Source organism: Aythya ferina (genome assembly GCF_964211825.1).
Source record: "Aythya ferina genome assembly, chromosome: 21".
NCBI classification, from domain to species: Eukaryota; Metazoa; Chordata; class Aves; order Anseriformes; family Anatidae; genus Aythya; species Aythya ferina.
The window spans coordinates 5,778,717-5,791,470 of NC_140319.1; the positions used below are offsets into that span (position 1 = coordinate 5,778,717).

Here is a 12,754-nt window from a genome sequence, read left to right on the forward strand (position 1 = left end):
CCTTTGCCTTCCCCAAGAAGAGCCTTTCTCGGAAGCCCTCCGCCCCGAGCAGCATCAACAAATTGCCTGCCTGCAGCTGGCAGCCTGATGGGAGCCTGATCCACGAAGGGGGTGACTCCGTGCTCCTCAGGAATTACTCCTCGTGGGCCAGACCGCCAGGAGAGCCGCGCTGTCTGCCGCCTGCCGTCTCCTCCAGCCGGCGCTGCCGGAGCCAGAGGTCCATCAGCCCCGCTGCCAGCCCGCCGGGGGGAGGCTGGGGAGCAGCCCCGGGCTCCGGTGCAGAGCTTGGAGCCGTGTTACAAACGCTCCCAAGGGATCTGTGGGTCTGGGACCCGGGGAATTACCAGCCGGGGGCCGTTTTGGCTGGCTGCGCTCTCGCGACGCGCCTGGTGCCGGCTGCGGAGGCCACAGATCATCTCTGCTTCCCTCCCGGTGATGGGCCAGAGCAAGAGCTGATGTAGGGTGATGGATTTCACCGCCTTACACTGCTCCTTTCCCTTGCTCCACGCTGCTGCCCGTCTCAGGGACCTGCTCTTTCCATCATCTTGTCCCTCCGTACCCTCCTCCCCGCGCCGTGGCTCACAGGCTGCAGTGCCCACACCACAACCCCCCGGTTTTGGGGCTCAGCTCCCCAGAAGCAGAGCCGATTTGGGCTCGGGGGAGGCGTGTTAGAGCTGCTGCTGTGCTTTGTGCTGTGAAGATGCTCTCCCCACCAGCAGCAGGCACCAACACCAAGCTCTGGGTTTGTTCTCAGCCCTTGGATTCAGGACACTCTTTTTGGACCTGTGCTAATGTACAAGTGTATCTAAACTAACCCCTCCTGCTGCTTGTTCCCTTGCTCCTTTTGCCTGTTAAATTCCTATTTCCGTGCTTAATAAAATTGTCTTCGTCCTGTGGGATAGCACCAAGCCCCCGGGCACTGCAGCAATCCAGGTGACAGCCACAGCTCTCTGCAGCTTGGAAGCGAAGGGACCCTGGCAGGTTAAAAACAACGGGCTTTAATCTGACGTGCTGCCCCTCACCCCTTCCAAAAAAAAACACCCTTCTAAGCATCTCGTGTGCTTTCCACTATTCCCAGTGTTTTCGCCTCCGTGCTCCCCTCTCGGAAGCGGGCTCGGTGTTTTTCTTGCTCCGCTCTCCCAAGGCTGGGAGGAGGCCAAGCCCCCCGCGGGGGAACGCTGGTTGCAAAAATAAACACTTGGCCACGGAGCAGGGGGAAGAGGCAAGCAGGCTCCCTTTGTATTTAGGTCTTGTAACTGCTTGCGTGAGGTTTTCCCGAATTAAAAAACAAAAAAAAAGAACTTAGCGGGCGATCAGATGTCTCTCTTGCAAGAGCAGGGGGCGGATTTTGTCCTGAGAGATCCTCCAAGGTATCCCTGTGATCCCTGCCTGCAGCTTCGAGCCAAATTTCTTTACCTCCTCAGCAGGCTGCGTTGTCTGCCCTGCCTGCTGTAGGTGCTTTAACTCTGCTCCCAACTCCCTGCATTTGCCGGGGTGCTGCTGCAGAACAGCTTTGCCAACCTCCCTTACACCTGCACCCCTCTCTCTCCGCAGGAGCAGTGGGAGAAGCAGGTCAAAGAGGAGGGGACGCCTCTGACGAAGTACTACACCCAGTGGAAGAAGCTGAGGGAGAAGGAGATCCAGCTGGAAATCACTGGCAAAGAAAGAGTAAGAAACACCTGAGTGATCGCTGGAGCGAGAAATCAGGGAGGGGAGGATCCCAGATGAGTCCTGCTTGGCCTTTTATTCCCCCCACGGGGCTGGCCCTGCCATTCCCCACATCTCCTGCCCCAGGGAAGGTCCCGGCCACCCCTCAGGGCACGAGATGCAGAGGGGGAGGTGGGAGCTGTGCTTGCATTAGGAGCCTGGAGGAAAGGGAAGGAAAGGAAAAAGCTGTCTCGATGCTAATGCAATGAAAGTGGCTGAGCTGGGCTGCCCGGCCAGGGAGCAGGAAATAGATATAATTGGTGTCTCCAGCGTATGGTGGGGAACAATTAAAATAATCGATGGGACGTGAGCGTGGCTGGCTGGGAGCCAAGCCCCGGAGTGTGCCACAAGACCTGCGAGACCCTAGAAATGCTCAGCACCATGCACCAGCCCCGAGATAAGGACAGGGGGAAGAAGAAATTCCCCCAGGGCAGAGGGAACAAAAGGAGCCTCTTGTTGCATGGGGCTGAGAGGCAGCAAGAAGTGGGAGCGGGGCTAACCTGGCCCCAAACTGGCCTTACTGGTGCGAGCCACGACTTTCCCAGTAAGGAAGCAGCTGTCTCAAGGGGCCAGGAGATGAGCTCTGGGTAGGCGAGCCCCCACCTCGTGGTAAAGGTGAGCTGGAGCAGCGTGGGGTGGCCAGGGCCAGCTAAAGGGAGAGCTCCCCTTGAAGGAGGGGTTGTTTTGGCAGAGCGAGGCTCAGGAGGATGACTTGGGAAACCAGGGGAAGTTTGAGGGCAGGGCCAGGGACTTGTTCTCCCCTGGAGGAAGCGGGCTGAACAGATAAAGCCTGGAGAGAGATTTCGGAGTTGGCTTTCAGAGAGCTCTGAGGCTGCCTGACATCTCGGCGTGCTGAATGGGGCTGTTGTCTCTCTCGGTGGGGGCTGCTAGCTTAATGATGCAGCATTGTGAGCCCCAGCAGGAGAGTGAACACCATGAGGCCCATTAGGGCTGGGAAAATCCATGTCCCATTAGCAGCCATTGGGGGGAAAAATAATAACAGGGAAAAAAAAAAAAAAAAAAAAAAAGGAAAAAAATCAGCCTGGCTCTCAGCTGCTCCGAGCTGCAGCTCGCCTTATATAACAACACTGACCCCGTCTGCCCGTTCCCTTTGCTTTTCCCAAAGGTTTTTAATGGGATGCAGACTAATCGGCTTCGTGAGACTCGCTCTGTAGCGACCTTCTAGCTGGGGATTAAAAGACTGGCCCCCAAATTACCTAATTACTGCCCCTGCGTGATGAACACGGGCTGGATCTGCGGGCGCTGGCTCGGGGCAGGTCCTCGTTCCCCTGCTTTGTGGTCGCTGTGCAGCTGGGGGGGATTTCTGCTGCCTGCGTGTTGGTCCTGAGGGCACTCCTAGGGACATTTAGAAGGCCTTGCAGAGGGAGAACGAGCCCCTGAATGATTTTTGCATTTATTTTTACTGCTGGAGGAGCGGCGGTGACCAGGCTCGTGGCGAACAGGACCGAGGAGCAGGGACCCGAGCAGTCAATGCAAGCAGCTTGTTGCAGGATCCGGGTTTCTCCTCCTGTTTGTTTGATGCTTACAGGGACTGGGACGCTTCCAACCTCAACTCCTTGCTGGCTGGGCAGTGCCAGGCTCCTGCTGTGACAAAGAGGAGCTGCTGAGGAGCGATAGCTGCCACGCAAGGGCTGCAGCCAGCGTGGATCTTGGCAGAGAGCACCCAAAGGTGCTGCCCGTGGCTGCCAGCAGCAGGGCAGCGTGGTGATTCCGTGTCCCCAGCACCCACAGGTTGCTTTCATCCTTCACATATCTCCCCAGCACCGAGGTCTCTGCAGGGCCAGCAGAAGGAGAAGTCTCTGGTAGCAGAAAAAAGCAGGTGGGAAGGTGATTTAGAACCAGGAGCCTGCTTTGCTCCCCTCTCCTCTTCTCCAGCCAGCCTCTGGCTCTCCATCGTGGTGCTGCAGGTTATTGCCTGCAAGCTCTCAGCTCCTGGAATCAATACTGCCCAGCTGGGGACCGTAACCACGATGAAGTTTCTCCCTTCAGGTCGGGAGAAACTGCTGGAGCTGTCTGCAGGAACAAACACTGTGCCTCTTGCACCCTCCCAAACGCTGCCTCTCCCTCCGGGGGAAGCTCCTGGGAGGGGTGAAGCAGTGGCCGTGGTCGGAGAGGAGAGCGTCGAGGGGTGGGAGAGAGCAAATGAGTTATTAGGCGCAGGGCGAATGTTTCCAAGCAAGCTAATGTGTGCTAATGCATGAGTGCTTCCCAGGAGGTGTGCAGCCAGGCACAGGCAGCGGGCAGCTGATGTTCAGAGAGCACTTGGGATTTAATTTGCATTCTGATTATCTTCGCCCTGCTGGCCCGAGCCCTGGCGAGTAAATCCTCCCCCTAATCCCCCTCCGGAGAGGTGTAAAGAGCAGCGAGGTGGTGTCAATTGCAAGTACTTAATGGCATTGATATTGGCTGGGGCTGCAGCAGCAAGGCTTGGCCCATTGATCTCCAGAAGGGCCAGCAACAGGGCAAGACGTGGCAGAGACAGAGCTGAAGCACCTTTTCTGAAATTTAGGGCCAAGAAAACAGCTTGTGAGAGCTGCCACGGCTTTGGGCACTGCTGGAAAGTTTCTTCTTCAGAGATATCCCTCCCTGTATCCCTGGCTGACCCAACTGCTCTTGGCAGCGTGGCTTCCACAGGCAGGGCAAAGCCAAGTTCCTGCCTTTAAGCTCAGCATTTTGTGTGTAAAAAGCACAAATTAAGGTCGTGCTTAACGTTGGTTTGGTGTTTTCTTTGTTTTTTTTTTTTCCCAGCTTGAAGACTTGAACTTCCCCGAAATTAAGCGTAAGAAGCAAGAGGAAAGGAAGGAGGAAGACAAGAAGGAATTCAAGGAGCTCTTCGAGCTGGACACTGACTCTGATGAGGAGAGCACTGGGATTGCTGTGAAAGGTAGGGCTGCAGGGCTGGGCACGCCTCTCCTCACCGGGTTTTGCTGCCCTGAGTGAGATGCACGTTCACTTCAAAAGGTGGACTGACGTGGAGAGGGAGCACAGCACGGTGGGGGCTTTTCAGAGTGACAGAAGGCAGCTGGGAGGCTTTCCTCCTCCTCTCCCTCTCCCACCTTGTCACTCCAGCTCATTTTAAACCCTTGGGATCTGCCTTACTCCTTTCTTTTCCACGCCTGACCCAAAGCCTCGGAGAACGTAGGAGCGTTTGCTGCCTTTTTTGCACACTGGGTGGAGATGCAGAAATCTAACTCTTGTTCCCCACGTGGAAAAGAGGAGCAAAAACGTTTTTCTACCTGGCAGCGGGCTTGATTTTCACCATATACACTGCAAACAGCAGCTAGCCCAGAGGCTGGTTACCAGAACGAGAACCTTTGATGGAAAAACAGTTTCCCTCTCTCTGCATGCACTTGGGATGAATTTATTTTCTAGCAGGTGACATTGGAAGTGTTCTTGGTGAGCCAAGAAAGTCCGGAGCCTCTGGAGAAAATGGTGCCACTCACTGGCTCCGACCACGAGGGGGCCATAGTAAATTGTGGAACCTGCCTAAAAAGTTCCCCACATGGCTCAAGGAAAGCTTGGCACGGCACCAATGCCCCCCTCACAGCTTTCTGTGCTGCAGGAGGAGGAAATGGTCGGAAAACTCGCGTTGAGGTAGAAGTTGGTGGGGTTTTGTAGGTGTCCCAGCAAGGAACGGGCAAGATAGTGAGGGATCGGCGTGGCAGCAGGGCGGTTTGCTGAGATAGAGCCCTGGGATCTGGAGAGGTTGGGAAAAGAGCAAGTATCTGGGGAGAAGCACACGATGAGATCTTGTTCCTGCTCCTTGTGGGGTGCCGGGGTGTTCCCCACGGGGGCAGCGCTCGGGGTCGATGGGAGAGAGAGGGGAGCTCTGGAGCACCCCAAACATCCCCTCGATGTGCTCCTGCCTCCCACAACGAAACCCTTTGACTTCTGCCCTGGGAATTTAGGGGGAGAGGCAGCAGGATCCCAGCTCGGCGGCGGGGCGCAGGAAGGCTGCAGCTCACTAAATCCCCTCGTAGCCACTTCTTGCCTGCGTCCCAGCCTTCGGGAACATCCCAGCACCGCTCCCTGCCCACCCCTGCTTCCTCCCCGTGCTCGGGGTGATGGATGAGCGCGTTCCCCTCGCCGGAGCTGCTCAGGTGCCCATCAATAAGCCTCCAGCAGCGCTGCCAGCCGGCTCCCGGGGGGCTCCCTGCACGAGCCACAGCTTCGGCTGCCCCGGGGGGCCGAGGGGCTGACTAGATCGGTGGCGGCGCGGCGCTGGCAGGGAGCTTATTGATGGCTCCGCACCCGGCTCAGCGAGCAGCACGGGTCAGCTGGGGCAAAAAAAAGCCTGGCAGAGCGGGCTGAGATGTGAGCAAGCAGCTGCCTGGGCAGGTCGGGAGGCAGGGCAGGCAAACCGGGCTTAGCTCGAGGTGCTGCTCCCCTGGGGATGCGTTTCGGCGTCCTCTAGCGCTGATTTGCCTGGTGAAATCCCCGTGCAGAGGAAGGGGAGAGCCTCTGAAGCGCTGGGCATCCTTCTCCGGGCTCCGGTGTGAGGCCAAAAGGCTCGTGGGGAGATGTGGCAGGAGAAAGCGAGTGGTGAGCTTCCCCTTCAGCACGTGCCGGGGTGGTGACGCCCTGTGCTGCCCGTGATTTTCTGTTTACGCTGTAAAAACTCTTGCAGGGAAATCCAAAGCCAAAGCAGCATCGGATGACGACAGCTCCGAAGCCAGCAGCAAGGACTACGGTGAGGACGATGACGACGAAGAGGGAGAGTACGAGGTGGAGGAGGACGAGGAAGATTTGGAAGACGACGGCGACTCCGACGGTGAGTAGTGCTCCTAGGAAAAAGGGGAAGGGACGTTCCTGACAGCGCTGGGAGCCCGAGGCTCCTTTTGCATCCTACAAAGGAGCTTCCTCCCCTGTCCCTGTGAGCTGCGGGGAGGCAGGAGGGATCCCTGCACACACACGGGGAGCCCTGCCAGCTCCGAGCGGAGAGCGAAGGGGTTAAGGGCTGCGCAGCCACCAGTCCCTTTCATCTCCTGGCAGGGGCCTCCTGCAGAGAGGCTCAAACAGACTCGGCAAGTACAGCCCAGCCCGGCAGGGCACAGAAACCTCGCTTCAAGGCTCTCCGCAGGCGAGGTGTGGAGGCTGAGCTCCTCCTCGGGGCTAACGCTGTGCCACCGGGGAGGTTGGAGGCTTTGGTGCAGCTGTGCCAGCCCCTCCTGGCCCTCGCACGGAGCCGCAGCCACCTCGTGAGCCCGCCTGCACCCCGGCTGGGCTCGCTCCTGCCTGCCTCTGCCAAGTCACTGCCACGCGAGCAGACGGGAGCTGGGCCTGCCAGGGCTCCTCTGCCTGCTCTGCTGTTCCTTTGCTGGTTTTTTTTTTCTCCTTTTTTGTCTTTTTTTTTGCCATTGCTTAGGCCTGGGATTTATAGGACCAAGCCTCTGCGCCCCTGCCTGCCTTTGGGCGTGATGCGCGGCTGCGGGGAACAGCCACAAAAAGCTCCCGGGGTGGTTTTTTTTTAACCAGTTTGGGGAGCAGAAGGGGGAAAGAGGCCAAGTGAGAGCAAAACCCGCCTGATTCAGCGTGGCAGATGGCTGTGGCTTGGCACACACAGCCCAGCCACCTCGCCCGGAATAGACGGGGGCTCGGTGCGCGTTCTGGCAGTGCTGGCAAAGAGGACGAGGCAGCCTTGCTCCTTCCTGCCCACCTCTGTACGCAGGCACACGTAGGGAAAATCACCTTCTCTTGGGGGCTGGGGGACCTGGTGCTTTAGTGGGGTTTTCAGCGTGAGCATCCAGCCCGGTGTGGGCAGCCAGAGGTGGCTTTGTGTCCTTTTTGGAGCAGGGGACGCACGGAAAGAAGCTCCGAGGGGCTGGTGCTGAGCCTGCACGCTGCTGGCAGGGCTCAGCAGGATGGTCCGAGGGGCCAGGGGAGCTCCAGCCCCACTTCTGGGAGGCTGCACCAGGAAGGGGAATGTGTGGAATCGTGCACAGCCCCCAGAAAGCAGAAGCTCTGCGTCGTGTTTATTAAAACACCTCTCCAAAAGGAGGTTGCTCGGGGCTCAGCTGACGCCTGGGAGCCTTGCGGCTGTCACAGCTCCTTTCTGGCAGCTCCTCACCCCCCCAAGAGGGGTCTCCGTGAGGGGAAGGCTGCTCAGAGGGCTGGGGGCACTGCCTGCCTCGCCCCCTCCCTCGTGCCTGGGGGCACCGTTACCTCTCCCCCCTCCCCGGAGCCTGCGCTGCTCCCTGCGGCGCTCACCTACCGCTCTCGGGGAGCTGCAGCGCTGCCAATAAATTAACGAGTCTCTGGGCTTAATTAGCGACGAGTTGCCTCCACCTGCCCCCCAGTAAAGCAGGATTTACACCTCTTTCTCTCTCTCTCCCCACCCGCAGAGGACGACAGCACCGAGGCCCCGCGGAAGCAGAGGAGCTGCCCCCGGGGGCTGTCGCGGGCTGACCTGGAGCAGCTGGCGCAAGGCGGCGAGGACGTTGTGGAGGACCTGGCGTTCTCCGACGAGGACTGAGCACCTCCGGGCCCCTACAGCCCCGTCGGACCTCCCCCAGCCTCCAGCACCTCCAGCTGGGCTCCAGGAGGTGGTAAGGAGGGGTGGGACCCATCCCCAGGTGCCACCGAGGACTGTTACGGTGACACGGCGCAGCAGCCGCTTGGACTTCCCCAGCTTTTTCTACAGACTCTTTATATTTTTGGTAACGTTTTTTTTTGGGGGGCACTTCAAAGCCAGTAAAACTGCTCGGCGTAGGTAATAAAAAGCCCTCATTAAAATCTGGTTTAAATAACGTAGGCTCCCATTTCAGCTTCTGCTGGCCAGGGGAAGGAGCAGCCCCTTTGTCTGAGGGGCCTCCTGCCTGTCCTGCCCCCCCATTTTGCTCTCTCCCCAAACCCTCTTTTTAGCCAGGGGTCCTCAAGGAGTGCGCAGAGCGTTTGGAGCTTTGTGTCCTCGCTGCAAAAGGAGAGCTTTTATCGGGGACAGCCGAGGCAGCTCAGCCAGATGCCCAGGCTGTAAGGATGCTGAGTGTGTGGGAACCTGAAATAACCAGCCCTGGGGTGTGGGAGAAGGGAGGGGGTGCGAGCAGGGTGGAGTAAGAGGAGGCCGAGGTAATAACGTAGGAAATACGCTTTTCACATCAGAAAAATTGTAGGATTTGCCCAGGATTTGTTGGCTAGACCCCAGATCCACGTGCTTGGTGAGCCAAGGGGCATCCAGGGTGCTCCTGTGCGCTGTGACAGTCCTGTTGTCACCCGTGGTGGCACCGGGAACGTGCCCGGCTGCGAGCCCTGCAAGCAGCAGTGTGACAGGGGCAGCCTGCCTCCCTCCCTCCCTCCCTAAAAACCAGGTTTAAGTATTCTCAGAGTGATCTGACAAAAAAATCACTCCTGAACATGAACCGTGCCTTTCAAGAGTATTTTTTTTCTTCATGCAGATTTCTTGGAAAGGAAGAGAGAGAGGCAGGGCTGAATGTTATCTTTATTCCTCTCTGTCCCCGTTCGGTGTCAGCACCGGGGTGGCCAAGCTGCCTGCACGGGCTTGTTCATCACTGCCTGCTGCTCTGCCTACGTGTGCCCCTCCAGGCACACCGCAAGAAGACGAGCTGTTTTCTTTAAAACATTTAAAAAGAGGTATTTTTAAGGGCTATTTTCATGGAGCAGAACTAACCGCAGCTCAGAAACGTTCCCTTACTGCAGCCAAAAGGGACCAGTCAGGCCACGTGTCGTGCAGCCTGGCTGCTGTGCTCCCTCTCGCCCCATCCCTGAGCGACACCCACACCAAGCTGTAATTCTGCTCTTCCTGCCCTGCACCCTGTGCTGCTCCTCTCCTGCTTCCAAACATCCTTGCTGTGCAGGTAACGGGCAAATCACTGCTGTAGGAGGGCTGTGGGGGAACTGGCTCTGTTTCCTTCAGAGTTCATGATGTTTTTTTGGAGCTTAGGGGTTAGAAAGGGTGCTGTGGTTTCTTTCTTCCCCTGGCTGTAGTTAAAATAATTATTGGTCCTGTCCCTAAACACGCGCCCAGATACCCTTTGGCCCCTAAGGAGGAGGGAGTATCCTCAGAAATCAATAATTTATTATTATTTATTTATTATTTAGAGAGCCCTGAGGGGGCTGAGCACCTGCTGCTTTAGCAGGGGTCGGGATTGCTCCAGACTGAGGGGCCAGGCTGGTAACGCAGCCGCTGTCCCCAGGCGGTGACAGCTGGGATGTGGCTGCGGGGACGAGGCTTGCAGTGCCCCAACTGCAAGAAAAAGGTTGAACTTACCTTCTCTTCCGAAAGAAAGAGGTTGTTTCTGCCTCCTTTCCCTTAACTTTGCTGGGCAAAGAGGGGTTTTTTGCCATTTAACACCGGGTTCCCACCACCAGCAGTGGTGCACACGATGGAAGAGGCTTCGTGGGTAAAGGACCCATCCAGGAGGGGCTCAGGAAGCCAGGTACCATTTGTAAATTAAGTGTTTTTCTTTTTTATTTAAACTGATTGCTGGAAAGCATTTTTATCGTGATGTGATGGATAATGACAATTTTTTTTTTTTATTATTATTTTACAATATAAAGAAGCTAATGTACCACCAAGCTATTTTTGTAAGAAAAAACGGCAGCACGTGCAACGTTTAAACAAAAAAAAAAATAAGAGGGGAGAGAGAGAGAGAGAAAAGTACCACATGTGATTGTTGCTCACAACTGTACAAGTCACAGGAGGTCACCCCCAGGAGTTTCCGTCTCGTTCACAGTAGTAAAAACTCTGCCCCTTGTTTTTTTTTTTTAGCCTGACCCCCCCCAGCATCCCTCCCCCTCCTCTGGGAACGCACAGGTATCCGTCTCATGGTCCACAGCAGGCCAGAATGTGCAACTACATCCACCTCTGTAACAAGGCTTTAAAAGGAACAAAAAACCAACCCTACAAACGAACAAAAATAATAATAACCCAAACGTAGAAATGAGTCCGTAGGACACGCGACAAGAGGGAGAGGGCCACGCTGGAGTGAGGCCTGTGACCCTCCGTCCCAAATCAGCACACACACTCCTTTTTTTTTCTTCTTTAAAACAAAACGAGGGGAAAAAAAAAAAAAAAACAAAAAAGCAGCTCTGCGGGGCTGGAGCAGAGTCCTCCTGGGTGTGTGCTGCAAGGAAAAGGCGCCGGGGAGAGGGCAGCCCCCAGCCGAGGGGCCGCGCGCCGCCTGTGCCGTACCATCCACACTGAAGTAAACATGGACCGGAACTTGCCTTTTAGTTTTAAGTTTTTCTATTTTTTTTTTCTTATTTTTTTTTTATTTTTTTGTCTGTCTTTGGTATTGTTTTAAAAGTCGCTAGAGATGCATAGACACCTGAATGAGGAACTGAGGACAGTTTCCCGGGAGGAGGAGCTGCTTGGGAAGGCGCTCGCTTGCCATTTTCCGTGGGTTTCCTTTTTCCCTCAGGGGTGCTGAGTACCGGTGGGAGGAGCAGTGCCCGGTCCCTGGCCCTGCTCCGAGTCACTGCCAGAAGTTGCTGCCAGCCGTGTGGCTCTGAAGGCAAAGAGGAGCTTTTTTTCCTCCCCGCTCCCAGCTCTCCATCAGCCTGGGGAGCGCGAAGGGGCGTGGAAGGGAAGGGCACCGCCGCCGTCCTCCACCATCATCTTCCTCTTCACTCGTCTTGCCTCGAAAAACATCTTTGGATAGTTTCCTTTCCTTCCCTTTATACAGTTTTTAAAACTTCCGTGAGTTTTTTTTAAACAAAAAAGCAAATGCATCCAAAAAAAAAAAAAACCAAAACCAAACCTTAAAACCCTCCCTTCCTCGCTCCCGTGTCTGGCGCCGAGGGAGGCTCTCCTGCTCTCACGCCGCCTTCCCTTGGGTTTCCCCCAGCCGAAGCTCAGTTCCAGCAGCAGCCCCGAGCCGGCCGGCGGTTAGGAGGGAGGTTTCGTGGTGTCGTTGAGCCCGGCGAGGATGGCGGGGTTGCCGTTCTCCTGCTTTGGTGAGATGCGGCTGGCCGAGGGCAGCCCGCTGCTGAAGGGCGAAGCCACGCTGCCCGTGGAGGACGGCCGCAGGTCGGCGGGGGGCAGGTCCCGCTCCGGGGGCCTCAAACCAGGGGGCTGCAGAGGGAAAGCCATGGGGAAGCCGGCCATGTACAGCACTCGGCCCACTCTCTTGGCCACCTAGGGAAAAAAAGCAGAAAGTCAACGCAGGGGTTAAAGGGCTGAGCCTGTGCGCAACCCGGTGTGGGAAAGCCCCAGGGGCTGCGCGGTCCTGAAGTGCCCCAGGGGCTGAAATCTGAAGGGTCCCAAATCCGGGGAAGTGGCACCATTTAAATGAAGAGCTGCTGTTCCTGCTGCACCAAAACCCCCTGGTGCATTGCTGGAGAAGACCCGGGAAGATTTCTTCCCCCTCTCCCTTTTCCTACAGGGCTCTGTTGTGCCAGCGCGCTCCCTCTGGTGCTGGGCGCTTTGGGGCACGGCTCACAAAGAGCATGGCCCCAAAGTGCAGCTGGAGCTGGAGCCCTGCTCACACCTCGCAGACTAAATCTGTGCTGGGATGGGCAGTGCAAGAATCCCTCCTGCAACGTGTCCTGCATGTGTCCCACGCTGATGGCCTTGCTGCGCTCCAGGCTGAAAGCAAGCCCGAAACCCCAACGCTGACCCAAATCCAGCCCCTGAAATGCTCAGGGCTCAGAAAGGGGCTGTGGAAACCTGGAGGCTGCGCTAGGTAAGGCTGCACAGCCACGTGTGCCCGTGCTCTGCATGGCCCCAGGTGAAACGTGGCTCTGGGACGCATCCGTCCCCGTGCACCCTGCTGCACCAGGCTTTGGGGTCACCCCCTGGGTAGCTGCCCCGAGTACAGGGTGCAGCCAGCTGGCAACACCTGCCTCATCCCATCCCATTCGCAGGCACCACCGGTTCACCAGAACGCTTCTGCCAGCCCCAAAGTGCTAGAAAGCTGCAGGCCAGCACCCGCTGCCCGCTTTTGAATTGCTCTGATGGGAAGAGGGGGGAAAAAAAAGCAATCTGGCTACAGGGTGGCTTCTGTTAGCGGCGCAGGAAGCTGTAAGCCTGCAGCCTCTCCCCGCTGCAGCTCCGGAGAAAGCTCTCCTG

General features: G+C 56.9%; 2 protein-coding genes across 4 annotated transcripts in view; one reads left to right on the top strand and one right to left on the bottom strand.

Moving 5' to 3' along the window:
* NOC2L (NOC2 like nucleolar associated transcriptional repressor) overlaps positions 1-8,474 on the top strand; it is a 33,928-nt gene extending 25,454 nt beyond the window's left edge. The window contains exons 16-19 of the mRNA XM_084495025.1: positions 1,555-1,668; positions 4,477-4,612; positions 6,356-6,499; positions 8,070-8,474. Of these exons, the coding sequence (XP_084351151.1) occupies positions 1,555-1,668; positions 4,477-4,612; positions 6,356-6,499; positions 8,070-8,200 (525 nt within the window). The 3' untranslated portion in view covers positions 8,201-8,474. The remainder of the gene's footprint in view (positions 1-1,554; positions 1,669-4,476; positions 4,613-6,355; positions 6,500-8,069) is intronic.
* Positions 8,475-10,135: 1,661 nt separating this feature from the next.
* The window catches only part of SAMD11 (sterile alpha motif domain containing 11), a 128,034-nt gene continuing 125,415 nt past the window's right edge, over positions 10,136-12,754 (bottom strand). For all 3 annotated transcript variants that reach the window (XM_084495024.1, XM_084495022.1, XM_084495023.1), the window contains one exon: positions 10,136-11,821. In XM_084495024.1, coding sequence (XP_084351150.1) covers positions 11,573-11,821 — 249 coding nt within the window. In that variant the 3' untranslated portion in view covers positions 10,136-11,572. The remainder of the gene's footprint in view (positions 11,822-12,754) is intronic.